This window comes from Ambystoma mexicanum, chromosome 1q (assembly GCF_040938575.1).
Source record: "Ambystoma mexicanum isolate Mex_15411 chromosome 1q, UKY_AmexF1_1, whole genome shotgun sequence".
Taxonomy (NCBI): domain Eukaryota; kingdom Metazoa; phylum Chordata; class Amphibia; order Caudata; family Ambystomatidae; genus Ambystoma; species Ambystoma mexicanum.
Window position 1 is genome coordinate 1,537,633,612 of NC_090922.1, and position 26,030 is coordinate 1,537,659,641.

Here is a 26,030-nt window from a genome sequence, read left to right on the forward strand (position 1 = left end):
GATCACCTGGGTGGAGGGTCCTTTGGGATTGGGCTGTGGTACCCACAGACAAAGCATGGTATCCCTCTTTCCCTATTGAAAACCAACCTAATCCTCCCCCAGCCTTTAAGGCTATTGTAAGACATCTCCCCTCATTTTCCCACACCTAACCTATGACAGTACTGGGACAAGGAAGAGGCGACTTGGACTAGTGAACACTACTAACTCCTTTCTCCACTCTAGTGGATGATGCCTGCAAAGTACTGTGAAGGTCAGGCATGCCCCTCTAATGACAGTTAGCAAACCCAGTTGTGAAAGCACACTTGCAACCTGTCAAGTGGTTACAGGTGGATAAAAGGAGAGGCAGAGAGCAGCAAGAGGATGACCAACAGGGAGGTCTGTGTGGGTGAGACCAGCAGGGGACCCTGCACGTGAGGAGGAAGCCGTGATGGGACCTGAGGGGAGCCAGGATGCCGGCAGAAGTCCCAGAGGACCTGTGGAGCCCAGAGTTTGCCGTGCTGTTAGGCTCCCGCAGGGGTGGGTGCCTACGTGTTCAGGAGAGATCAGCTGGAGCTGGGGAGAAGGAGGAAAGAAGAAAGAACGCCGAGTGCAGTTACCAGCCACCCGCTGGCAAAGAAGAAAGGAAGCAGCGAACTGCCAGAGAGGATCGCCAGAGAAGAACACCAGAGAGGAACGCCAAAGTCCAGTGAGTGAAGGGAGGTGACACTCGAAACCAGGCTGTTCCTAGGTGCTACGCAAAAGTAACAAAATACCAAACTGAATGAAAGCTTGAGGAAAACGTAAATTACGCATATTGAATATCGAACTGCATGAAAACTTTGCGGGCAAAGCTATTAGCTAATGAAAGTGAAAAGGGAGAGTACCCTTTTGAAAATCATCTACGAAATAAAAGCGTACGTATGAAAGAGCATGACAAAAAGGAGGGGAATAAAAGAGACCACCACAGAGTGAACTTTACGAATGGATGCAGTGTGGCAAGGCCCAAGACTGGTATGAGATGTGTGACACGTGATGCAGAGCCAATAGGCTAACCAGAAGAAGCCAGGAGAGTGTGAACCTGCACAGAAAGCCAAGATGCCAACAAGGAGAAGCTAGGAGAGTGTGAACCTGCACAGAAAGGCAAGATGGCAACAAGGAGAAGCCACTAGAGTGTGAACCAAGAGGCCGACAAAGAGAAGCTAAGTGAATGTGACTCTGTACACAGGGGCAAATACAGAAGAACCTATGTGGGATGAAGAGCGCAGGGTTCCTGGTTACGCGACCTGTGATGGGTGGACTGTGTGGTCTGACAACTGTGCCTGGACCAGGGAACCCTACATTTGTGAAAGCCAGAGACATTGTGAAACAAACCAAGAAGGAGTACACAGACAGGGCCTCATTACACGGGAGGCGGTAGGGGTTTACCGGTACGGTAAGGGCACCGGTACCGGTAAACCCCTACCGCCTTACTACGAGTTCCCTTTGCGGGACCCGACTTTAATGGCTGGTTTTACCAGCCATTAAAGTAGGGTGCCGCAAAGGGACCTCGGAGCTAATTACGGTACCGCAATTTGCAGTACCGTAATTAGCACCTTCCCCATTCCCATTATGCCCTATAGGGGCAAAAATGGGAATGGGGAAGAGCCCTGGTGAGTGGGGAATTACCGCCCCCACTCACCTTGGAGTAGGGCGTTAATTCCACCATCCACCAAGGCGGACACGGTAAAATACCAGCGGCAACCATGACGCTAACAGCTAACAGCGCCATGGTTACCGCCTACCGTGTAACGAGGCCCACAGACTTTTAAGTTGAACTCTTTGACTCAGACTTTCCTTAGTTTAGCTCAGGTAGGGAAATCCCACTTTAGCCTAGGGCAAGTAAGGATTTCAACCATCCTGACATTTTATTTAATAAACCATTTGATTTTGAACTGTGAATCTGTTGTTTGTGACTCACTTCATGATGCCTCACAGTTGCTGGCATGATCTTAATAATTCTCTGGATGTAATGATTGCAGGAGATCTACACTATTTAGGTAATAATATCACCACAGCCTCAGATAACGATTTTAGTAGGCAACCCCTCTTGCAATAATCTGAGGAAGAAGTTGGTCTAACCTAATGAATATTGAGGGTCAGCAGAAGCTTAATAGAAACATCTAAACAGGTCAATGGAACCAGGGATTCTACCCTACGTTACTTTACATTTTCACAACAAAATCAATATTTGACAATACTTTCAAGAAACTTCGAGAATAAGGCAGGTTTAAAATGTACAGCATAATTACTTGATGTTAATTCTCATAAATGAAAATATTTCATGGCATTTCTATCTATCGTGGTGCTCCTCTGCCTTGTATTTGGGTGTGAATGTTTTTCATGACTGTTCTTGCAAAATTGTTCTGTGTAATATTATGTTTACAATGTGTTTTATTCGTGATCTGTGTCAGTTATTAGTTGGCTTTAATTCGACGGACATTCCATTTACGACGGATCTATCAAGTTTGTGTACTTCTATTATACACAAGGTTGGAATCCAGGCAGTTGAGTGGCTCATATTACAAGAGGATGGGATAAGGGCCAGCAAGACATTCATATCTGCATAGTTCAAGCTGATCACAAACAACATTTTGGGCACTTCAATGGGCACAAGAATCAGAACAAGCTATGCAACTACAAATACTTTCTTGTAAAACTTTCAAAATAGCCACATTTTACAACTACCAGAGTGGGCATCACATCTCAAACTACACAAACACTACATTCAGGACACGTTGGGCATATGGTCGGGGACACAGCACAATTAACAACTTTTCACCAATATGTCAATTGTATACACCCTAAAATGAATTTCACAATGCAACAAAGTCCTACATCAATTAATTTTCTAGATGTTACATTGGAACTAATAAATCACAGAATGACTACAACATTTTTTGAAAAACCTTCTGATAGAAATAATATCTTAAACAGTAAACATTTCCATCCATCTAATAACATCAAAGGATTACCATATACCCAATCATTACATATCAAGAGAATAAGAGTTTCAGATAATGATCAACTAGAATAGAAACATGAAATTCAACTGTAAGAATTATAACCAAGATCAGATTATAGTATGCCAAAAATGTTCCTTTGTTAAAGAAGCTTGAGTCGTAGCCTAGCCTTGTCTATGTGATAACCTGCAGAAGATGGGGCTGCTTGTAAATTAAGACCGAAACATGGCTCTTTAAAATATATCCTTGTCAAAGTATTTACACTTATCTCAGATTCAAATCTAAAAAATGAGGAGCGTGTAATAATCCAGTCCAATGAGACACACTGAGATATCCATATATAGGCAGAGCAATAATGTTGACGCAATATGTGACGTGCAAAACCAGTGGTATAATTTGTGATCTTAGAGGCCAGTGAGCCATTTGCTCAGTTGGAATGGCCACCGAAGGGTTCAATATTAGATGCCCAAACATACGTTAAATATTGGGACTCGTGTTGAATTCTACAGTTGCTACACATTTTCCTTAATATCACCAACAGTTCCATAATGAGATGAAAACATACATAGTAATGTTGTTTTAAAAACTGTGTTTTTGGACTGATACATTGTAATCATTATCTCCCAAAGGAATGAACAGTGAATTCCGTCTAGGCTGTTTATTTGGGTTTTTCATTGATCTATAGACTAGAACATCATATTAGTGATCATTCACATACAAGTCCTTTCCTGGTGTTATAATGTGCAGGTATCAGCTGTCTAATGTATTGATATAAGTTGAAAAAAAGACTATGATTATCGCAGAACTGTGAGAGAGCTGATGGTGGTGGCAGGAGGTTTACAGAACAATGTTGGTGGATGTAAAAATGCCCTCAAAGTCATATGAACGTATTGAGTCAATGGTTCTTACGGCCCTTCTCTTGCGGACCGACTGGTCTTCCTGGGGACATAATAAGGATGTATTAATGTTTGTTAATGAATAAAATACCTGTGTGGTAGGATGGCAATTTGCAAGCATGAAAACAAGCCAATAGACTCATGCCAATCCCAGTGAAGTGAAACATGCTGCTTCGTTGATCAAAATGCACCCCGTTAAAGGAAGGGGGAATCACATTTAAGAATATGTCCAATTCACATAAACCTACAGAGCTACCAGAACCTCTGTAACATCTATTCCTGAATTATGCTGATATGTTAATTAAAATAATATTTGAGATGTTGAGTACCGCAAGTATTAGGTGTATACATAACATTTAAAAGTTTATACTTGAGAGATACATTTTAAAGTGTAACTTTAGTGATTAGATACTTGGAAATGGTTTCGATCTCAATCTAAACAAACATGATCAATAGATCTATAGAGAGGAGAAGTACATGAGGAAAATGGAGTTCATTTCTACACAGCCTTGTACAGATCTGTGCAACAGTAAAGTTACATAAAATCCCACACCAACTGATCTAGCTCTGTCACAGCCTCAAACATGTGTGTCGCTAAGAATTGTGAGATGCAGACTGTTGGTGTAGACAGTATAGAATAATCCTGAGAGCCAGACTGCAGGTAGAAACTGTACATGATAATCCAGACAGACACACTGCAGGTGTGTCTGTGATAATCCTGACACACACTGTAGGCATAGACCATGCATGGTAATCCTGATACACACACACACACACACTGCAGGTGTAGACCGTGAATGATAATCCCGACAGACACACTGCAGGTGTAGACCGTGCATGATAATCCTGACAGACACACTGCAGGTGTAGACAGTGCATGATAATCCTGACACACACACTGCAGGTATGGACTGTGCATGATAATCCTGACAGCCACACTGCATGTACAGACTGTGCATGATAATCCAGACACACACACTGCAGGTAGAGACCGTGCATGATAATCCTGACACACACACACTGCAGGTGTAGACCGTGAATGATAATCCCGACAGACACACTGTAGGTGTATACCGTGCATGATAATCCTGACAGCCACACTGCATGTACAGACTGTGCAGGATAATCCCAACAGACACACTGCAGGTGTAGACCGTACATGATAATCCTGACAGCCACACTGCATCTACAGACTGTGCATGATAATCCAGACAGACACACTGCAGGTGTAGGCCGTGCATGATAATCCTGACACGCACACACTGCAGGTGTAGACTGTGCATGATAATTCTGACAGACACACTGCAGGTGTAGACCGTGCATGATAATCCTGACACACACACTGCAGGTGTAGGCCGTGCATGATAATCCTGACACACACACACACTGCAGGTGTAGACTGTGCATGATAATTCTGACAGACACACTTCAGGTGTAGACAGTGCATGATAATCCAGACAGACACACTGCAGGTGTAGGCCATGCATGATAATCCTGACACAGACACACACTGCAGGTGTAGACTGTGCATGATAATCCTGACAGACACACTGCAGGTGTAGACAGTGCATGATAATCCTGACACACACACTGCAGGTATAGACTGTGCATGATAATCCTGACAGCCACACTGCATGTACAGACTGTGCATGATAATCCAGACAGACACACTGCAGGTGTAGACCGTGCATGATAATCCTAACAGCCACACTGCATGTACAGACTGTGCAGGATAATCCCAACAGACACACTGCAGGTGTAGACCGTGCATGATAATCCTGACAGCCACACTGCATGTACAGACTGTGCATGATAATCCAGACAGACACACTGCAGGTGTAGGCCGTGCATGATAATCCTGACACACACACACTGCAGGTGTAGACTGTGCATGATAATCCTGACAGACACACTGCAGGTGTAGACCGTGCATGATAATCCTGACACACACACTGCAGGTATGGACTGTGCATGATAATCCTGACAGCCACACTGCATGTGTAGACCGTGCATGATAATCCTGACATCCACACTGCATGTACAGACTATGCATGATAATCCAGACAGACACACTGCAGCTAGAGACCGTGCATGATAATCCTGACACACACACTGCAGGTATCGACTGTGCATGACAATCTTGACAGACACACTGCAGGTGTAGACCGTGCATGATAATCCTGACAGACACACTGCATGTATAGACCGTGGATGATAATCCTGACACACACACACACACACACTGCAGGTGTAGACCGTGAATGATAATCCCGACAGAAACACTGCAGGTGTAGACCGTGCATGATAATCCTGACAGCCATACTGCATGTACATACTTTGCATGATAATCCTGACACACACACACACACACTGCAGGTGTAGACCGTGAATGATAATCCCGACAGACACACTGCAGGTGTAGACCGTGCATGATAATCCTGACAGCCACACTGTATGTACAGACTGTGCATGATAATCCCGACAGACACATTGCAGGTGTAGACCGTGCATGATAATCCTGACAGCCACACTGCATGTACAGACTATGCATGATAATCCAGACAGACACACTGCAGGTAGAGACCGTGCATGATAATCCTGACACACACACTGCAGGTATCGACTGTGCATGATAATCTTGACAGACACACTGCAGGTGTAGACCGTGCATGATAATCCTGACAGATGCACTGCAAGTGTAGACCGTGCATATTAATCATGACACACACACTGCAAGTACAGACCGTGCATGATAATCCTGACAGACACACTGCATGTATAGACCGTGGATGATAATCCTGACACACACACACACACTGCAGGTGTAGACCGTGAATGATAATCCCGACAGACACACTGCAGGTGTAGACCGTGCATGATAATCCTGACAGCCACACTGCATGTACAGACTGTGCATGATAATCCAGACAGACACACTGCAGGTAGAGACCGTGCATGATAATCCTAACACACACACACTGCAGGTGTAGACTGTGCATGATAATCCTGACAGCCACACTGCATGTACAGACCGTGCATGATAATCCAGACAGACACACTGCAGGTGTAGACCGTGCATGATAATCCTGACACACACACACTACAGGTGTAGACCGTGCATGATAATCGTGACACACACACACTGCAGGTGTAGACCGTGCATGATAATCCTGACACACACACTGCAGGTGTAGACTGTGCATGATAATCCTGACACACACAGTGCACGTAGAGACTGTGCATGATAATCCTGACACACACACACTGCAGGTGTAGACCGTGCATCATAATCCTGACACACACACACTGCAGGTGTAGACCGTGCATGATAATCCTGACAGACACACTGCAGGTGTAGACCGTGCATGATAATCCTGACAGACGCACTGCAAGTGTAGACCGTGCATATTAATCCTGACAGCCACACTGCATGTACAGACCGTGCATGATAATCTAGACCGTGCATCGTAATCCTGACACTCACACACTGCAGGTGTAGACCGTGCATCATAATCCTGACACACACACACTGCAGGTGTAGACCGTGCATGATAATCCTGACAGACACACTGCAGGTGTAGACCGTGCATGATAATCTTGACAGATGCACTGCAAGTGTAGACCGTGCATATTAATCCTGACAGCCACACTGCATGTACAGACCGTACATGATAATCTAGACCGTGCATCATAATCCTGACACTCACACACTGCAGGTGTAGACCGTGCATGATAATCCTGACACACACACACACACACACACACACACTGCAGGTGTAGACCGTGCATCATAATCCTGACACACACACACTGCAGGTGTAGACCGTGCATGATAATCCTGACAGACACATTGCAGGTGTAGACCGTGAATGATAATCCTGACAACCACACTGCATGTACAGACCGTGCATGATAATCCAGACAGACACACTGCAGGTGTAGACCGTGCATGATAATCCAGACAGACACACTGCAGGTGTAGACCGTGAATGATAATCCTGACCACAAACATAGCCATATACCATTAACCATCGTGCCATTCTGCACAGGTGCACGTGACCCACTGTCCCCTCCATACCTTGTCATCTCAGCTCTGGGTGGGATCTCTGACGCCGGTGTGCGGTTTAGCTTTCTTTGTTGCACAGAGTAGTGTTACAGCAGGAGAGCGACATATGCGGGACACTGCTGGCTGCACACTTGGTTACACATTTCTTTGTTATGAACAGCTTTCCTTTAAAGAAAGAAAACAGGTATTTCCAGCGTAGTTATAGACAATTTTCAATGCTATCTGCCAAGTATACAAAATCAATTTCTGACTGCTTTGGTGCATGCATGCAAGAACGTGATCACGTGGACCACGGCTATGGACTGGTGAAACAGTGAAAGCTGGGTAAATAATGACACACTGGAGGCACTGTGTGGTAACTCTCACACGTGTGAGGAAGCAACTTCCAGCTGGTCCCCTATTTCCTGGCAAACTCACACATGTGGCCACCATCCCCGGCAGAAACAACTGGACAGATACAATTCCTGCTCCCCCTCTGGGAGTTCATACAGAAGAGGACCCGGTAACATTAAGGGTCCAGAAAAAGCTCACTACTCCGGTCCAGCTTTTGCTGCTTATAGATTAAAGGTAATATTTTATCCATTTGACGCCACCGGAAGTTACATTTGGAGGCCATTTTATTGTGGTAAATTTCGGTCAGCTGTGTCTAATATCTGAATTGTGCTGAGCAATCTTTGGGACAGTGTTCACAATGGGCCCCTACCTCTTGTGCCCCTACCTCTTGTGCCCTTACCTCCTGTGCCCTTACCTCTTGTCTCCTACCTCTTGTCCTTTTGCATCCAATACACAAAACAGATATGGCCTCATTGCGAGTTTGGTGATATCTGGGTGGTAAATCCGCCCAGATAACACACAACTGAATTACCGGTACCACCACTTGGTCCGGTGGTATTACCACCGGTATTACCACCAGATTTCAAGTGGCGGTGGTGGTGCAAATCCCCATTTTCTTTGAGTGCATAGTCCTCATTGGAGCTTTTTTGGTTGGAATTACCGTGCCGGTATTACCACGCCGGTAATTCTGCTGCAGAAATTCAACTGATTTTGCCAATTTTTCAGTGGAGACTTGGAGGATTTACCTCCAGAATTTAGCTATACTCAGATTTTTTAGGAACCCGTATTTCCTTGGCCTAGGAATTACCAAAAAACTGGACATAAGGCCTAGGAATTACCCTTTGATGACCAACTGCAAAAGGGACATTTTGTAATCTTCTTGATACCTTATATGTTGCTAGACACAGAGAACACATTTAAACTCTGTACTCTGTGCTAGCACAAATATGGGTTCCCCAAAAATCCGAGAATAGCTCGGCCATTTGCTAGCGGCACTCCTGATTATAGACAGTAAGTCCAAATAGCACTTTTTTACTCACCAGACTATATGGCATAAGAAACACTAAAGATTAATAACTTCTACTTGTCTTAATAGTATACAAATGTGGTAATATTTTCAACATGCGTTTTTAAACCTCACACTAATCCTTTTTTGCACCAACCCAAGAAAACTTCAGTGATTGGGCATTTCTTTCTCGCCATAGTATACCACCCTTGTGTGCATGCTACATCAACACGCAACTGGGGACAGGCAGCTACAAGGACCTCAAAGAATCCAACCAAGGGCTTACTTATTAAAACCATTGTTTTTTAAAATATTTTTTGTCTGTTTGCATTTCCTGAGTTTTTTATGTGTGAAAACACTGAATAGGGTACATCTCAGGAGCAGTACCCGACTTGGTCCAATTGATATGAGGTTTATAAGAGACCAAGCCACCAGTGTCAGTGCTACGAGTTAGCAGGAAATGGATTAAGTAAAACAGGAACACAAACACACAGTTTTCATAAGTCTTCGGAAGTTAAGTAAGTCCAAATCAAGTATAGAAGGACCAGGAAGGCTGTTCCAAAGAAAGGCACGGTCTGAAGACAGAGACATGCCTCCTGCTCTCTATTTCAAAAAGCATTTGACAAGCAGAGTACTGGAGTTACAGCAGAGGAGCACTGGAGCAGGGCAGTATTTGCAGAAACAAAGTTGGACATATTATATTCCATGCAATTAGCAGGACGCAATGTGCACGTTTTTGGACTGCAGCGATACTCTTCCTGGCCTTTAGGCCAAGGATAAGTCCTGCAGCCCTATTCTAGTTTAGCCAAAGGGGGTATAGACAACAAAGGGGGAGGTTAAGGAAGAGGCTGTTGCAGTAGTCCAGCCTACACAGTACCAGGGCTCCACAGAGTTCAGCTTCTGGGGGAAGGTAAGGAATGGTACAATGCCTGTAAGGAGATCAAGCTCAAACCATGGGCTGGATTTACAAGCTGCAAAATGTAAGGAGTAAAAGAGAGGAAAGACTTAAAGGTAACCCCAAGATCTGTGGTCTCACAGAATGGTATGAGTACCAGGATCAAAGACAGCAGCCAAGGGGTAGGAGAAAAACAGTGTACAGGGGTCAACATAAGAAAGATCTCCATCTGGCATTGAGACACAGATTGTTAGCCGCACACAATGCCTCGATGGTGGTCACACAATCAGGGATGAAAAACGAGGAGAACAAATTAGTTCAGAGAAGTTTAAGGAAAGCTGTGTGTCATTAACATAACTCTGGAAATGAGAAAATAAATAAAGACATAATTGAGCCAGAGGGAGGGAAAAGATATGTAATTCCCACATTGATAGATACAACCATGGGGTAGTCTGCAGGTACACAGCTAGTTGGTGGAGTACAAACGGCCCAGCTGCACCTGGGAAGGGCGGTTAGTGAGGAAAATAAATCAGCCAGTCCAGTGCCTGGTCCATGATGCTGAAGGTATCATATAACTGTTTCAGGAGGATACAATGGATCACTGCGCGAAAGGTGGATGAGACATCAAGGATCACTATCCTCAATTGTACTTCAATCATAAATACCATATACACTATTGAGACAGAGATTGTTAACCACACACAATGCCTCAATGGCGGCCAGACAATCAGGGATAAAAAACGAGGAGAACAAATTAATTCAAGGAAGTTTAAGAAATGAGAAATGAAGAAAGACATCTGCTGAGCCAGAGGGAGGAAATAGATATGTAATTGTCACAATGATAGGATAAAACCATGCGGTAGGCAGTGAGGTGGTGGAGTACAAACAGCCCAGTTGCAGCTGGGAAGGGTGGTTAGTGAGGAAAACAGAACAGCCAATCTAGTGCTAAAGGTATCATTTAACTGTAGCCCTTATTTCATCTATAAACACAGCACTGTATCATCTTTATTTCACTCCCCCACCCATTGCTGGCCCACTTTTGGAATAACGCCAAATGTGTTTTCCACACTTTTCCCTCACTGCGCTATCTGCAGACACTGGCAGTTGTTCACAGATTCAACATGGTGACTGTTCACAATAATATTACGCACCTCACACTTTTCACCATCCAATCAGTGGCACGTCCAATGTCTGCGGACATCACGCCAGACTTGGATTGGTCCAAGGGGGTGTCCGCAGACCAAATAGGGAAGCGAGTCTGCTGAATGGACCCAGATATCACGTATTTCTTTTTACCTACTTTTTGGCAGTTTTATAAAAAACTACTCGACTGATTTACGCCAAATTTACAATAGCACGCTTTCGGGATCAAGCCACTGCTCCTGGCCCTGGTGTAAATCTGTCCCGCTGTTTGGGCGGTAGGCGTGAGCAACATTTTCTTTTCTATTGCGTCTATGAGGATTTCCACACATTTTGAGACCCACTCTATAACTTTTCTCACCCTTGACAGAACTGTACCAAACCAAGCAGAAACATTCTGAGGTGGCATATAGTTTTTTTGCAAAGTTTGGTGAGAATTCGTCCAGTGGGAGGCAAAGTTATAATCCACTCAAAAATGCTCTATGAGTTGAGCAACCTAACCATAACTACAGGGCTGCTACCGCAGGTCATGTTATAAATATGTATCATATATATATGATACACCTCCATACATGCATATATATGCTTTTTCTGTTAATGGTCATTTTTTGATTCAGGCCCTTGTTTTACCCTTCTTGTGCTAACATATTAATGGAGTATCATGAGTTGTAGTAAGTAATTAACAGCAGAGCTAACCAAACATCACTATGTGGTGATGATATTTTTATTCTGTGGAAAGGAACTGAAGAGAAGGCATTGAAATGTCTGCTGCTTCCCCTATGGCTCTTGCAGTAGTCGCCAACAGGTACCTCCGTTTGAATTTCAGGCTCTTGAATGGCGTCATCAGATTAAGGACTGTATTCATTGTAATTGTGGGAAAGGGTAGAGGGAGGTGAGAGCAATGCAACAGATTACTAATGGGGCACTCGGGTGAGGCAGAAAGATGTGGGTGTAATGCAATGGATTACTGTTGGGGTATTCGAATGAGGAAGAGAGAGGTGGGGTAATAGTGTACTTGGAGGAAAAAGAGGGATTTGGGGCACAATATTGGAGTACTGGGATGCAGAACAGTGATGTGGGATAATGCAAGAGATTAATGTTGGGGTACTGGGTTGCAGATGCGTGATGTGGGGTAATGCAAGAGATTAATGTTCGGGTACTGGGATGCAGAAGAGGGATGTGCAGGTAATTCTAGAGATTCATGTTGGGGTACTGGGATGCAGAAGAGAGATGTGGGATAATGCAAGAGATTAATTTTGGGGTACTGGGATGCAGAAGAGGGATGTGCAGGTAATTCTAGAGATTCATGTTGGGGTACTGGGATGCAGAGAGGGATGTGGGGATAATGCAACAGATTTCAATTGGGGTGATAGGAATGTGTGGGTAATGAAACAGATTTGTATTTGTTTACTGGAACGAGGAAGAGGATTGCATGGGTATTGCCATGGATTACTATCAGAATACTGGGATGAGAAAGAGGGAGGTGGGGGTAATGGAAGAGATTAATATTGGGGTACTGGGATACAGAAGAGGGATGTGGGGATAATGCAACAGATTTCAATTGGGGTGATAGGAATGTGTGGGTAATGAAACAGATTTGTATTTGTTTACTGGAACGAGGAAGAGGATTGCATGGGTATTGCCATGGATTACTATCAGGATACTGGGATGAGAAAGAGGGAGGTGGGGGTAATGGAAGAGATTAATATTGGGGTACTGGGATACAGAAGAGGGATGTGGGTGTAATGCAAGAGACTAATATTGGGGTACTGGGACACAGAAGATGGATGCAGAGGTAATTCAAGAGATTAATATTTGGGTACTGGTATGCAGACGAGGGAGTAGGGGGTAATGCAAGAGATTAATATTGGGGTACTGGGATACAGAAGAGGGATGCAGGGGTAGTTCAAGAGATTAATATTGGGTACTGAGACACAGAAGAGGGATGCAGGGGTAGTTCAAGAGATTAATATTGGGGTACTGGTACGCAGACGAGGGAGAAGGGGGTAATGCAGAGATTAATAGTGGGGTACTGGGATGCAAAAGAGGAATGTGGGGCTAATACAAATCATAACTATTGTGGTACTGTGACAAGGAATATGGAGGTGGAGATAATTGGGTACTGGGATGCAGAAGAGGGATATGGGGGTAATGCAAGAGATAAGGGTACTGGGATGCAGCAGTGGGATGTGCAGGTAATGCAAGAGATTAATGTTGGGGTACTCGGATGTAGAAGAGGGATATGGGAGAAATGCAAGAGATTATTATAAGGGTACTGGGATGCAGAAGAGGGATGTGGGAGTAATGCAAGAGATTAATATAAGGGTACTGGGATGCAGAAGAGGGATGTGGGAGTAATGTAAGAGATTAATATAAGGGTACTGGGATGCAGACGAGGGATGTGGGAGTAATGTAAGAGATTAATATAAGGGTACTGGGATGCAGAAGTGGGATGTGCTGGTAATGCAAGAGATTGTTGGGGTACTGGGATGCAGAAGAGGGGAGGGATGTGGGAGTAATGCAAGAGATTAATGTTCGGGTACTGGGTTGCAGAAGTGGGATGTGCGGGTAATGCAAGAGATTAATGTTCGGGTACTGGGATGCAGAAGAGAGATGTGGGGATAATGCAACAGATTTCAATTGGGGTGATAGGAATGTGTGGGTAATGAAACAGATTTGTATTTGTTTTCTGGAACGAGGAAGAGATTTGCATGGGTATTGCCATGGATTACTATCAGGATACTGGGATGAGAAAGAGGGACGTGGGGGTACTGGAAGAGATTAATATAAGGGTACTGGGATGCAGAAGTGGGATGTGCGGGTAATGCAAGAGATTAATATTAGGGTACTGGGACGCAGACGAGGGAGGTGGGGGTAATGCACAAGATTAATATTGGGGTAGTGCGACGCAGTAGAGGGATGTGGGGGTAAAACAACAGATTAATAGTGGGGTACTGGAATGCAAAAGAGGGATGTGGGAGTAATACAATGCATAACTATTGTAGTACTGTGACAAGGAATATGGAGTGTTAGGCAGAAACCTGTGCAGTTCTCTTAGGGACCACTGCAAAAAGTTTAAGACTACAGGTGTTGGCAGTAAACCCAATTGGTAGCGGTCTGCACCACCCAGATTTACCTGGTAGCTGTGGCTGAGCAGTCAGACTTCTCTCAAGAAGATTTAGGCAGTATATAGGGTATACATATTAGGTACAAAAATACAGTAGCACAAGCAAACACTGACCAGAGCTTGTGTATAAAAGTATATAATTATTTATTTAAAAACACACTTGTAAAAATACACTGGCACTAATATTTCAAGAAAGTTCAAACACAGTCACTAGAAATATATACACCTCCCTGATTAATTATTTGACAAGTCTTAGGAAAAGAACACCACTTATTATCAATACAGAGGTGAGCGCTTAACCAAGATGGCACTCCAATAATTATTTAAAAAGGGAGGGAAAAGGCAGAATTAGAAAAGCACACAATACCAACACTTTTAAAAGAACCACAGCAAGTCAAGAAAGGCAGAGTCTACTGTAGAGCAAGAAAGTTCATAGGCCAGGCCAACTCTTGGAGAGAGCAAGGCGGAATGTGCCCAAGATCACACAGTTGAAGTACACTTTAAAAGTCTTTGCAGATAGTTCAAAAGGAGTTGGATCAAAAGGAGTTGGATCAGTTCGGAAAAGTTAGTTAACAGGTCCCAGGTCACCCCAGGACAGAGAGTCAAGGATTTACAGCACAACTTGAACAGTCTGTTGCAAGAGAGACCAGGCGGGACACAGTACCTGAAATGGTGAGAAAGCTCCAGCAGGAGCAGTTGTTCCTGGCAGTGGGTGCAAATCATTGCTTTGTCTAGGGGAAGAGAAGATCTCGACGTGGAGGAAAGCTCGAGGTCGTTGCACTGCCAGGGAAGAAACCAGCCGCGGAGTTTCCCGGTTAAAAGGTACTACCCTTTTATTCGCGGTAGCGGTGAAGCGTGGCTATCCGGCCTCTGGGGTGCTTGGCACGGGCGATTGTTAGGCAGAAACCTGTGCAGTTCCCTTAGGGACCACCGCAAAAGATTTAAGACTACAGGTGTTAGCAGTAAACCCACTTGGTAGCAGTCTGTACCACCCAGATTTACCTGGTAGCTGTGGCTGAGCAGTCAGACCTCCCTCAAGAAGAGTTAGGCAGTATGCAAAGCATACTCAATAGGCACTCAGATACAATAATACAAGCAAACACTGACCAGAGCTTTGGTATCAAAGTATATAATTATTTATTTAAAAACACACAGTTGAAACACTCCAGCACTCTGATTGTAAAATATTCTAAACACAATTACTATTAGGAAATATATACCCCTTTTTCCCTATTAGAAAAATCACAGTAAAACACCACTTATTTTCATACAGAGGTGAGCGCTTGACTAGATTGCACTCTAATAAGTTTCTGAAAAAGGGAGGGAAAAAGACAGAATATGAAGGGTTACACCACTCTACGATTCAGGAACACTATTAGCAAGGCAGAGAGCAAAAATATACTGGTGAGCCAAAGTCCAAAGGCTGGGCCCACTCTTAGAGAGAGCAGAGCACAAATGCGCCCAAGATCACACAGTTACACTAGGCTTAGAAAGTCTTGCAGAGGGTTCAGAAAAGAGTTTAGAGAGACTTAGAACACTTTAGCCAGGGTGTCCCAGGCTAACCCAGGTGTGAAAGCCGGGGGCTAAATCTACCCCGTACAGGCGGTTGCAAGGGAAGCCAGGCGGGACACGGTACCTTAAGTGGGAAGGATCCTCCAGCGGTGGCAGTTGTTCCTGGTAGTGGTTGCAAGTTGCGTCGGCGTCCAGGGGAAGAGAAGATCTCGACTTGGAGGAAAGATGAAGGTCGGTGCACTACCAGGGCAGAAACCAGCCGCAGATTTTCCCGGTTAAAGGTGGTACCTTTGTCTCGCGGTCGTGGTAAAACATGGTATCCCGGTTGCTGGGGTGCTTAGCACGGGCAAGGCGGCCATGAGATACGTCGGGAAAGCGAAAAGACAGTGAAACTGGTTATCCCCACCAGTCAAAGGAAGAAGACTCTCCGGCGGGAGATCTCCTCTGTCGTCGGGAAAAAGTGGTGAGACGGTCCAGCAGGGCTCCAGCGGTCGTGGTGTCGTGGCAGGTCGGCTCAGCTTCTCCTCGTTGGATTCTTAGGTCCTGTGGCGACTTCTGAAGTTCCAGTCCCCAAAGCCCTGCTTTTATGCAGCAAACCCCCATTCACTCAGCCTAGCTGTCACTCATACATGCTAAGTGGTGAGCCGGCCGGCTCACCACTTGGGATAATCAGGACGGAGTGCTACTTGAGTTGCCAAGGCAACTCAGTCCAGGGTGCCTAAATTCCCCTCCACTCCTCCTAAGTACCCCAGACATAGTGGCACCACTTTGGAGGGCTTCTGTGGAGAAGCCCGCCGAAAAGTGGAACAAAGGGCTCGACTTGGGTTGGAGACACAGAAGAGAACACAAACGCCATTTTAGAATCAAGTTTTGGCAAAAAATACCAACCGGAGAATTAATATTAATAAATAAACCGGCGGTATGTTCGAGGCTACCGTAAATAATTAAATAAAGATAGTAGCCTAAAACAATGGGAAATCCCATAGGAAAATATTTGCGGTTGAATATAAAAAGTAGTATCCACTGCCACCAGCCAAAACTCGATCAGGGGGGACGGAGACGTGCCCCCTCGACTAACAGACCCTGGGGCAATTGAATTGCCCCAGCCAGTATGTCCACAATATGATGGTTTGTACTGGTTCTGTTCAGAATTTAAGACTAGTAAAGTCAATGGTGACTTTACATGCCCTGGGAGACAGTAGTCAGCCCCAGGGTATGGAGTCTGTACTGGGGGGTCACTATGACACCCCTGTGTTACTGCACGGAGGGTGCTGTGTAACACACATCACCAAAACACATGAAACCCTATGGAGTAAAAGACCCCATAGCCCATTAAACACATCTAGATTCAAAGAAACACACTCAAATCATGTCCAAGAGTGAGGGTAAAAGAGTCTCACTGGCAGGAGAAAAAAATAAACCCCAAAAAATCCAGCAAAGCTGCTGGGGGACTCACTAGGTTAAGAAATTCAGCCTAAACAGAGAATTCTCCCTAACACTCGCCCCCCCCCTAGACTAAGGGACAGGAGGATTTAATCCACTCCTGGATGAACCTCATACCTCTAGTCGATGACATACATCCTAGAGAGTCCATCAGCATTTTGATGGTGACAGCCTGACCTGTGCTCAATGGTGAAATCAAACCCTTGCAGGCAGATTGACCATCTCCATAGTTATGGATTTTCTCCCTTCATTTGCATTAACCATCTGAAGGGTTGGTGGTCAGTCTGAATGACAAAAGTAGAACCATACAAGTATGGCCTAAACTTCTTCAGTGCCCACACAATAGCAAAGCATTCTCTTTCTATTGTTGCCCACCTTGTATCAGGGTCCTTCAGCTTACGGCTGATGAAGCAAATGGGGTACTCCCTACCCTTCTCATCCAGTTGGCTGAGGACTGCACCTATACCTACATTGGAAGCATCAGTTTGTACAATGAAAGTTTGGTGGTAGTCAGGAGCTCTCAATACTGGAGCTTGGCAAAGAGCTTTCTTCAGTTTTTCAAAGGCCTGATTGCACTCCTCATTCCATTTGACCTTCTTAGGGAATTTTGGAGAGGAGATTACATTCAGTGGAGAAGCTATGGTCCCATAATTCTCAATGAATTTCCTGTAGTACCCAGTGAGGCCTAGGAAGGCTCTCACTTGGGTTTGAGTAGTAGGTGTTGTCCAATTTTGCACAGCTTCAATCTTGCTGAGCAAAGGCCTTATTTCTCCACCTCCTACCTCATGTCCAAGGTAGACCACCTTACTTTGACCTATCTGGCATTTACTTGCCTTGATAGTCAAATTGGCCTGTCCAAGAGCCTGCAAAACATGTCCTAGGTGGTTCACATGATCCTCCCAGGAGTGGCTGAAGACTGCAATGTCATCCAAGTATGCCATGCAGAAGTCCTCCATCCCAGCTAGAACTTGGTTTACCATCCTTTGGAATGTAGCAGGTGCATTTTTTAATCCAAAAGGCATGACCTTAAACTGGTACAAGCCAACTGGGGTGGAAAATGCAGTTTTCTCCTTGGCATGGTCTGTCAAGGCTATTTTCCAATAGCCTGACGCAAGGTCAAATGTGCTGAGGTACTTGGCTGCACCAAGTTTATCCACCAACTCATCTGTCCTTGGTAAAGGGTGGGCATCAGTCTTGGTGACTGCATTAAGAGCTCTATAGTCCACACAGAATCTCAAGTCTTTGGACCCTGCCTTTGGTACTAACACAACTGGGCTAGACAATGGACTAGTAGAGGGTTCTATTACCCCGAGATCAAGCATCTTCTTGACCTCCCCCTTGATATGGATTCTCACATTTTCTGACATTCGGTATCCTCTGCTTTTGACTGGCAGACAGTCACCAGTGAGTATCTCATGCTGTCCCCAAGGGGTCAAGCCTGGTGAGAGTGAGAACAGGGAGGCAAACTGATTTAACATAGATTTGCACTCCTCTTGTTGCTCAGGTGTCAGATCTGAAGAGAGATTGACTCCTTCAATGTTTTCATCCAAAGGTACACCTCTGAGGAGATCAGGGAGAAACTCACTCTCTTCTTCCTCTGCTGCTGAAGCTAGAAGCAAGGCTGCTACTTCAGGTCTGGAGATGTACGCCTTCAGTCGGTTGGTGTGGAAGACTCTAGGAGCTTCCCTGGGTCTGCCCAGATCCACCAGATAGTTGACCTCTCCAAATTTTCCCACAACTTTGAAGGGTCCCATCCATTTGTCTTGCAAGGCCCTCTGCCTTGTTGGGAGCATAACGAGAACTAGCTGGTCTTGAGTGAACTCAACCATGTTAGCCTTTTGATCATGCCAATGCTTGACCAAAGCTTGTCCAGCTTTCAGGTTATCACTAGCTTCTGCCATCATGTGTGACATTCTCCTTCGGAGACCTATCACATAGTCAGTCACTCTGACTGGCTTGAGGGGAGGAGCGCCTTCCAACCCCTCCTTAATCAGGGCCAATGGACCTCTGACCGGATGGCCATAGAGAAGTTCAAAGGGAAAATAACCTACTCCCTCCTGAGGGACTTCTCTATAAGCAAAGAGAAGGCATGGCAGTAGAAGGTCCCATTTTGTTTTCAGGGGTTCCTCTAAAGCACCTATCATGCTCTTCATGGTTCGGTTAAATATTTCTACCAGCCCATTGGTTTGGGGGTGGTAGGTGGTTGAGAACTTGTAAGTAACTACACAGGTTTTCCTCATGGCTTTCATGTAGTGGGACATAAAGTTTGATCCCCTGTCAGAGATTACTTCCTTAGGAAACCCAACCCTGGTAAAAATACCAAGGAGGGCCTTAGCCACAGCCGGAGCTGTAACACTTCTCATAGGTATTGCCTCAGGATATCTAGTAGCATGGTCTACTACAACAAGGATAGACATGTTGCCTGAGGAGGTAGGGGGATCAAGGGGACCAACAATGTCAATCCCTACCCTCTCAAATGGGACTCCCACAACTGGGAGAGGCACTAATGGTGCCACATTCTTGGCGCCAACCTTACCAGAAGTTTGGCAGGTATGGCAGCTCTTGCAGAACGTATCTACTTCGGCCCCCATTTTTGGCCATAGAAGTAGAGTGAGAGCCTTTCCTTGGTCTTCTTGAAACTCAAGTGACCAGCCAAAGAAATCTTGTGGGCTAAGTGCAAGAAGTGTTGTCTGTTTTCTTGAGGTACTACAAGGCGTTTGTAGTCTCCAGGGTCAGACTCAGTTGGTTCACTGTAGAAGAGGCCATCTTCCCAGTGCAACCTATATTTCCCAGGCTCTTGCCCATCAGCCTGAGCAGCTGCCTGTTGGCGGAGACCCTCCAGAGTTGGACATTCTCTTTGTCCCTTACGGAAAGCTGCCCTGCTGGGCCCACCTTCTGCCAGTAAAGACTGCAGCTCAGGATGGTCCTCAGGGTCTAGATCTCCAATAAATTCTTGGCCTCCCACTAGCTCTTCGTCAGAGTCTAGTTCCACCATACAGGGTTGCACCTCGCTCTCAGCCTCAGCTGGAGGTGGAGTTACAGGTGTAACTGTTGGAAGCACTGGAGTGCTTGCTGCTGACTTTTTCCTAGGAGTCTTGGGTTGCCCCTTTGCTCCTGATCTGGTAGTTACTGCAGTGAGTTGCTCCAGTGGCAAAGGAGTGATCTCTGTCATCATCTCCTGAGATAACCCTCTCAGGGTTTTCTCTCTTGCAGGTTTTGTGAGCTCCTGTAACCTTTTACTAGGTGGTCTGGGGGTATGTGACACAACTCCAAAAGCTTTCAGGTCATTACCCAACAGAGCCCTACCTGGCACTTCACATTGTACACTGACAGGTATTTTTACAGCCATGTCATTACACTGGATGAGAACTGGTAACTGGGGACACATCTGCACAGGCCCTCCAGCTAACTTGGTGAGGCATGTGGGTGCCTTAGCAACATCCTCTGCCTTGAAAAAAGATTCATCCACCACAGTTATGCTGGCCCCAGTGTCTCTAATGGCAGGAGTCTCCTGACCATTTACCTGGACACTGTCCGTATAATACTCTTTAGTATTATCTGGGATAGAATTATAAACATCTAAATTCTGTTGTTCACACAACCCGAGAGGGACTAAAGAAACACTGGCTGAGACTCCAATGGGTTCATCAGCCAGCAGTAGAAAGTTTCCACTTGCCATAGGGACTTCCTCTTCTGGAGCCAAGGCTAAGGAGGCAAGTTGGGTCCCTGAAGGTTTACCCTTGCATCTGGGATCTCCTTTCACATGGTCAGTAGAGCCACAAACAAAGCATTTACCAAATGCCTTCTGGAATGGAGGCTTGTTCTGACCTCCCTCTGGTTGAGCACCAGAGGAGACACTATTCTGCTGTGGTTTCCCTGGTGGCTTACCCTTCTGGTTTTGTTTGGGGCCCTCTTTGGAATTTGCAGTATTAGAATTCTCTTTGGAGTCCTTTTTAGGCTGTTTCCCCTCATCCTTTTTCTGAGTTACCCCAGAATCCTTGTGAGTGGCCCTGTTGGCAACCCACAAGTCAGCAGCCTTAGCTAGTTTTCGGGAATCTAGTTCCTTTGAATCAGCCAAGTGCTGTCTGAGCTCAGGAGAGCAGGCATCATAAATTGACTCCAACATAACAAGATTCTTCATACCTTCATAAGTGCTCACTTTGTAACCCTTAATCCATCCCTCTAGGTTTTTCAACCCTTCACTCACCCAGGTAGCCCAAGGGGTACCATCATGCTTTTTGAGGGTTCTAAACCTCTTAAGATACTGGGAAGGGGTCTTCCCAAACCTAGCTATCCGAGCTAGTTTCACACATTCATACTCTTTCCTATCCTCCTCCCCCAACTCCATTACCACATCAGTTGCAACAGGGGGAAGCCTAGAGAACAACGAGGTGAGTAAGTCATTTCCTGTGATGTTCTGGAGCCCATGATTATATTCAAACAGAGACAACCAATCCAACACATCCAATTTAGGCTCATACAGACCAACCAATTCTTTAGGCATCCGGGGTCTTTTAGGACTGTAACTTCTAGAGGAGCCAGAGAGAGAAGCATTTGACAGACAATTTCTTCATTTCTAGCTCATGCTTGAGCTCCATTTCCCTTAGCCTTAGTTCTTGATTCATTTCCTGATGTCTCTGTTCAGCCTGAGTATTCAGTTTCTTGAACTCTAGTTCAAGTTTCATTTTCTCTAATTCGAGATATTGAGGACTTAGTGTGGGACTTGGTAAAGGCCCAGTAGGTAAAGCAGGTAGGGCAGACAGAGGCCTAGGGGGGACAGTGACAGCAGCCTCACCCTCCTCTTCTGACTCTTCCTCAAGATTATCAACATTTGGATCAATATCAATTTATATACTGTTATCTACATTTTCTGGCATGGTAGGTTCCTCAGGCCCATCATCCAGACTTTGGTTACCTAACAACCTTTCTATTAATTCCATTTTCTTGCCTTTAGTCAGGAGGTTCTTATGCTTACAAAATACTCTTAAACAATCAGCAGTTTTTGTAGCAAGGGACTCTTGACTATAAGTTTCCATAGTTGACATGTTAGAAAGATTACTTTTTCAGTGCTAAGCTTTGTGGTTAGTTGTACTAAGGTATCCTCAAGCACTCTGAAGTGTATACTCAATACAAATCCCACCGCTGTACACCAGTGTTAGGCAGAAACCTGTGCAGTTCCCTTAGGGACCACCACAAAAGATTTAAGACTACAGGTGTTAGCAGTAAACCCACTTGGTAGCAGTCTGTACCACCCAGATTTACCTGGTAGCTGTGGCTGAGCAGTCAGACTTCCCTCAAGAAGAGTTAGGCAGTATGCAAAGTATACTCAATAGGCATTCAGATACAATAATACAAGCAAACACTGACCAGAACTTTGGTATCAAAGTATATAATTATTTATTTAAAAACACACAGTTGAAACACTCCAGCACTCTGATTGTAAAATATTCTGAACACAATTACTATTAGGAAATATATATCCCTTTTTCCCTATTAGACAAATCACAGTAAAACACCACTTATTTTCATACAGAGGTGAGCGCTTGACTAGATTGCATTCTAATAAGTTTGTGAAAAAGGGAGGGAAAAAGACAGAATATGAAGGGTTACACCACTCTACGATTCAGGAACACTATTAGCAAGGCAGAGAGCAAAAAGTCACTGGTGAGCCAAAGTCCAAAGGCTGGGCCCACTCTTAGAGAGAGCAGAGCACAAATGTGCCCAAGATCACACAGTTAAACTAGGCTTAGAAAGTCTTGCAGAGGGTTCAGAAAAGAGTTTAGAGAGGCTTAGAAAAGTTTAGCCAGGGTGTCCCAGGCTAACCCACGTTCGAAATCTACCCCGTACAGTCGGTTGCAAGGGAAGCCAGGCGGGACACGGTACCTTAAGTGTGAAGGATCCTCCAGCGGTGGCAGTTGTTCCTGGTAGTGGTTGCAAGTTGCGTCGTCGTCCAGGGGAAAGAAGATCTCGACTTGGAGGAAAGATGAAGGTTGTTGCACTACCAGGGCAGAAACCACCTGCTGAGTTTTCTGGTACCTTTGTCTCGCGGTCGTGGTAAAATGTGGTATCCCGGTTGCCGGGGTGCTTAGCACGGGCAAGGCGGCCACGAGATACGTCGGGAAAGCGAAAAGACAGTGAAACTGGTTATCCCCACCAGTCAAAGGAAGAAGACTCTCCGGCGGGAGATCTCCTCTGTAGTCGGGGAAAAAGTGGTGAGACGGTCCAGCAGGGCTCCACCGGTTGTGGTGTCGTGGCAGGTCAGCTCAGCTTCTCCCTCGTCGGATTCTTAGGTCCTGTGGCGACTTCTGAAGTTCCAGTCCCCAAAGCCCTGCTTTTATGCAGCAAACCCCCATTCACTCAGCCTAGCTGTCACTCAAACATGCTAAGTGGTGAGCCGGCCGGCTCACCACTTGGGCCAATCAGGACGGAGTGCGACTTGAGTTGCCAAGGCAACTCAGTCCAGGGTGCCTAAATTCCACTCCACCCCTCCTAAGTACCCCAGACATAGTGGCACCACTTTGGAGGGCTTCTGTGGAGAAGCCTGCCAAAAAGTGGAACAAAGGGCTCGACTTGGGTTGGAGTCACAGAAGAGAACACAAACGCCATTTTAGAATCAAGTTTTGGCAAAAAATACCAACCGGAGAATTAATATTAATTAAATAAACCGGCGGTATATTCAAGGCTATCATAAATAATTAAATAAAGATAGTAGCCTAAAACAATGGGAAATCCCATAGGAAAATATTCGCGGTTGAATATAAAAGTAGTATCCACTGCCACCAGCCAAAACTCGATCAGGGGGGACGGAGACGTGCCCCCTCGACTAAAAGACCCTGGGCCAATTGAATTGCCCCAGCCAGTACGTCCACAATATGATGGTTTGTACTGGGTCTGTTCAGAATTTAAGACTAGTAAAGTCAATGGTGACTTTACATGCCCTGGGAGACAGTAGTCAGCCCCAGGTTATGGAGTCTGTACTGGGGGGTCACTATGACACCCCTGTGTTACTGCACGGAGGGTGCTGTGTAACACACATCACCAAAACACATGAAACCCTATGGAGTAAAAGACCCCATAGCCCATTAAACACATCTAGATTCAAAGAAACACACTCAAATCATGTCCAAGAGTGAGGGTAAAAGAGTTTCACTCTTGGCAGGAGAAAAAAATAAACCCCAAAAAATCCAGCAAAGCTGCTGGGGGACTCACTAGGTTAGGAAATTCAGCCTAAACAGAGAATTCTCACTAACATCGATTTGACCATGCGACGATCCAGGAAGGCAAAAAGAAGGCGAACTGGTTAACCCCACAAGCTCAAAGGAAGAAGACTCTCCAGGAAGAAGATCTTCTCTGTCGTCAGGAAGTGGTGAGACGGTTCAGCAGGACTACACCGGTGGTGTCGTCGTTGCAGGTCGGCTCAGCATCTCCTTCTTCGGATTCTTTAGGTCCTGTGGCGACCTCTGAAGTTCCAGTCCCCAAAGCCCTGCTTTTATTCAGAAAACCCCCATTCATCATTCCTAGCTGTCACTCAAACCTGCTAAGTGGTGAGCCGGGCGGCTCACCACTGGGCCAATCACACAAGAGTGCGACTTGAGTTGCCGAGGAAACTCAGTCCAGGGTGCCTATTCCCCCCTCCCACACATCCTGTAGACCCAGACAGAGTGGCACCACTTTTGGAGGCTTCTGTGCAGAAACCCGCCAAAAGTGGAACAAAGGGCTCGACTTGGATGGAGTTACAGAGGTGAACACAAACACCATTTTAAAACTGAGTCCTGGCAAAAAGACCCAACCGGGGAATAAATATTAAATAAATAACCCGGCGGTATCTTTAACATTGTACCAAAAAAAGTGGTGCGTTTAAAATGAATGGGAAAATCCCATAGGAAATATTCTGTTGGAATATTTCGTGTGGTAACCACTGCCACCAGCCAGAAACTCGACAAGGGGGGACTGCACAGTGCCCCCTCGAAAAACAGACCCAGGGGCAATCTGATTACCCCCTACCAGTACTTCCACAATATGATGGTTTGTACTGGTTCTGTTCACAATTTAAGACTTGTAAAGTAGTCAGTCCCAGGGTTTGGAGTCTATGTTTGGGGGTCACTATGACACCCCTGTGTTACTGCACTGAGGGTGCTGTGTAACACACTTACCAAAAACATATGAAACCCTATGGAGTAAAAGACCCCATAGCCCATAAAACACATTACAAAGTTAAAGGACATTCTCAAATCATGCTTAAGAGAGGGAGAAAAAGAGTCTCACTCTTAGCAGAAAAAAATAAACCTCAAAAATCCAGCAAAGCTGCTGGGGGACTCACTAGGTTTAGGAAATTCAGCTAAACAGAGAATTCTCCTTAACATGGAGGTGGAGGTACTGGGTACTGGGATGCAGAAGAGGGATGTGGGAGTAATGCCAGAGATTAATATAAGGGTACTGGATGCAGAAGAGGGATGTGGGAGTAATGCAAGAGATTAATATAAGGGTACTGGGATGCAGAAGAGGGATGTGGGAGTAATGCAAGAGATTAATAATGGGGTAATGGGATGCAGAAGAGGGATGTGCGGGTAATGCAAGAGATTAATATAAGGGTACTGGGATGCAGAAGAGGGATGTGGGAGTAATGCAGGAGAT

General features: G+C 45.3%; 1 protein-coding gene across 2 annotated transcripts in view; it reads right to left on the reverse strand.

The window, feature by feature from the left end:
- LOC138551146 (ly6/PLAUR domain-containing protein 2-like) overlaps nucleotides 1-26,030 on the reverse strand; it is an 87,030-nt gene that overhangs the window by 8,585 nt on the left and 52,415 nt on the right. For both annotated transcript variants that reach the window (XM_069642465.1, XM_069642464.1), the window contains one exon: nucleotides 7,953-8,105. Coding sequence is in view for 1 of the 2 variants with exons in the window: in XM_069642464.1 (XP_069498565.1) it covers nucleotides 7,999-8,105 (107 nt within the window). In the remaining variant the exon portion in view is untranslated. The remainder of the gene's footprint in view (nucleotides 1-7,952; nucleotides 8,106-26,030) is intronic.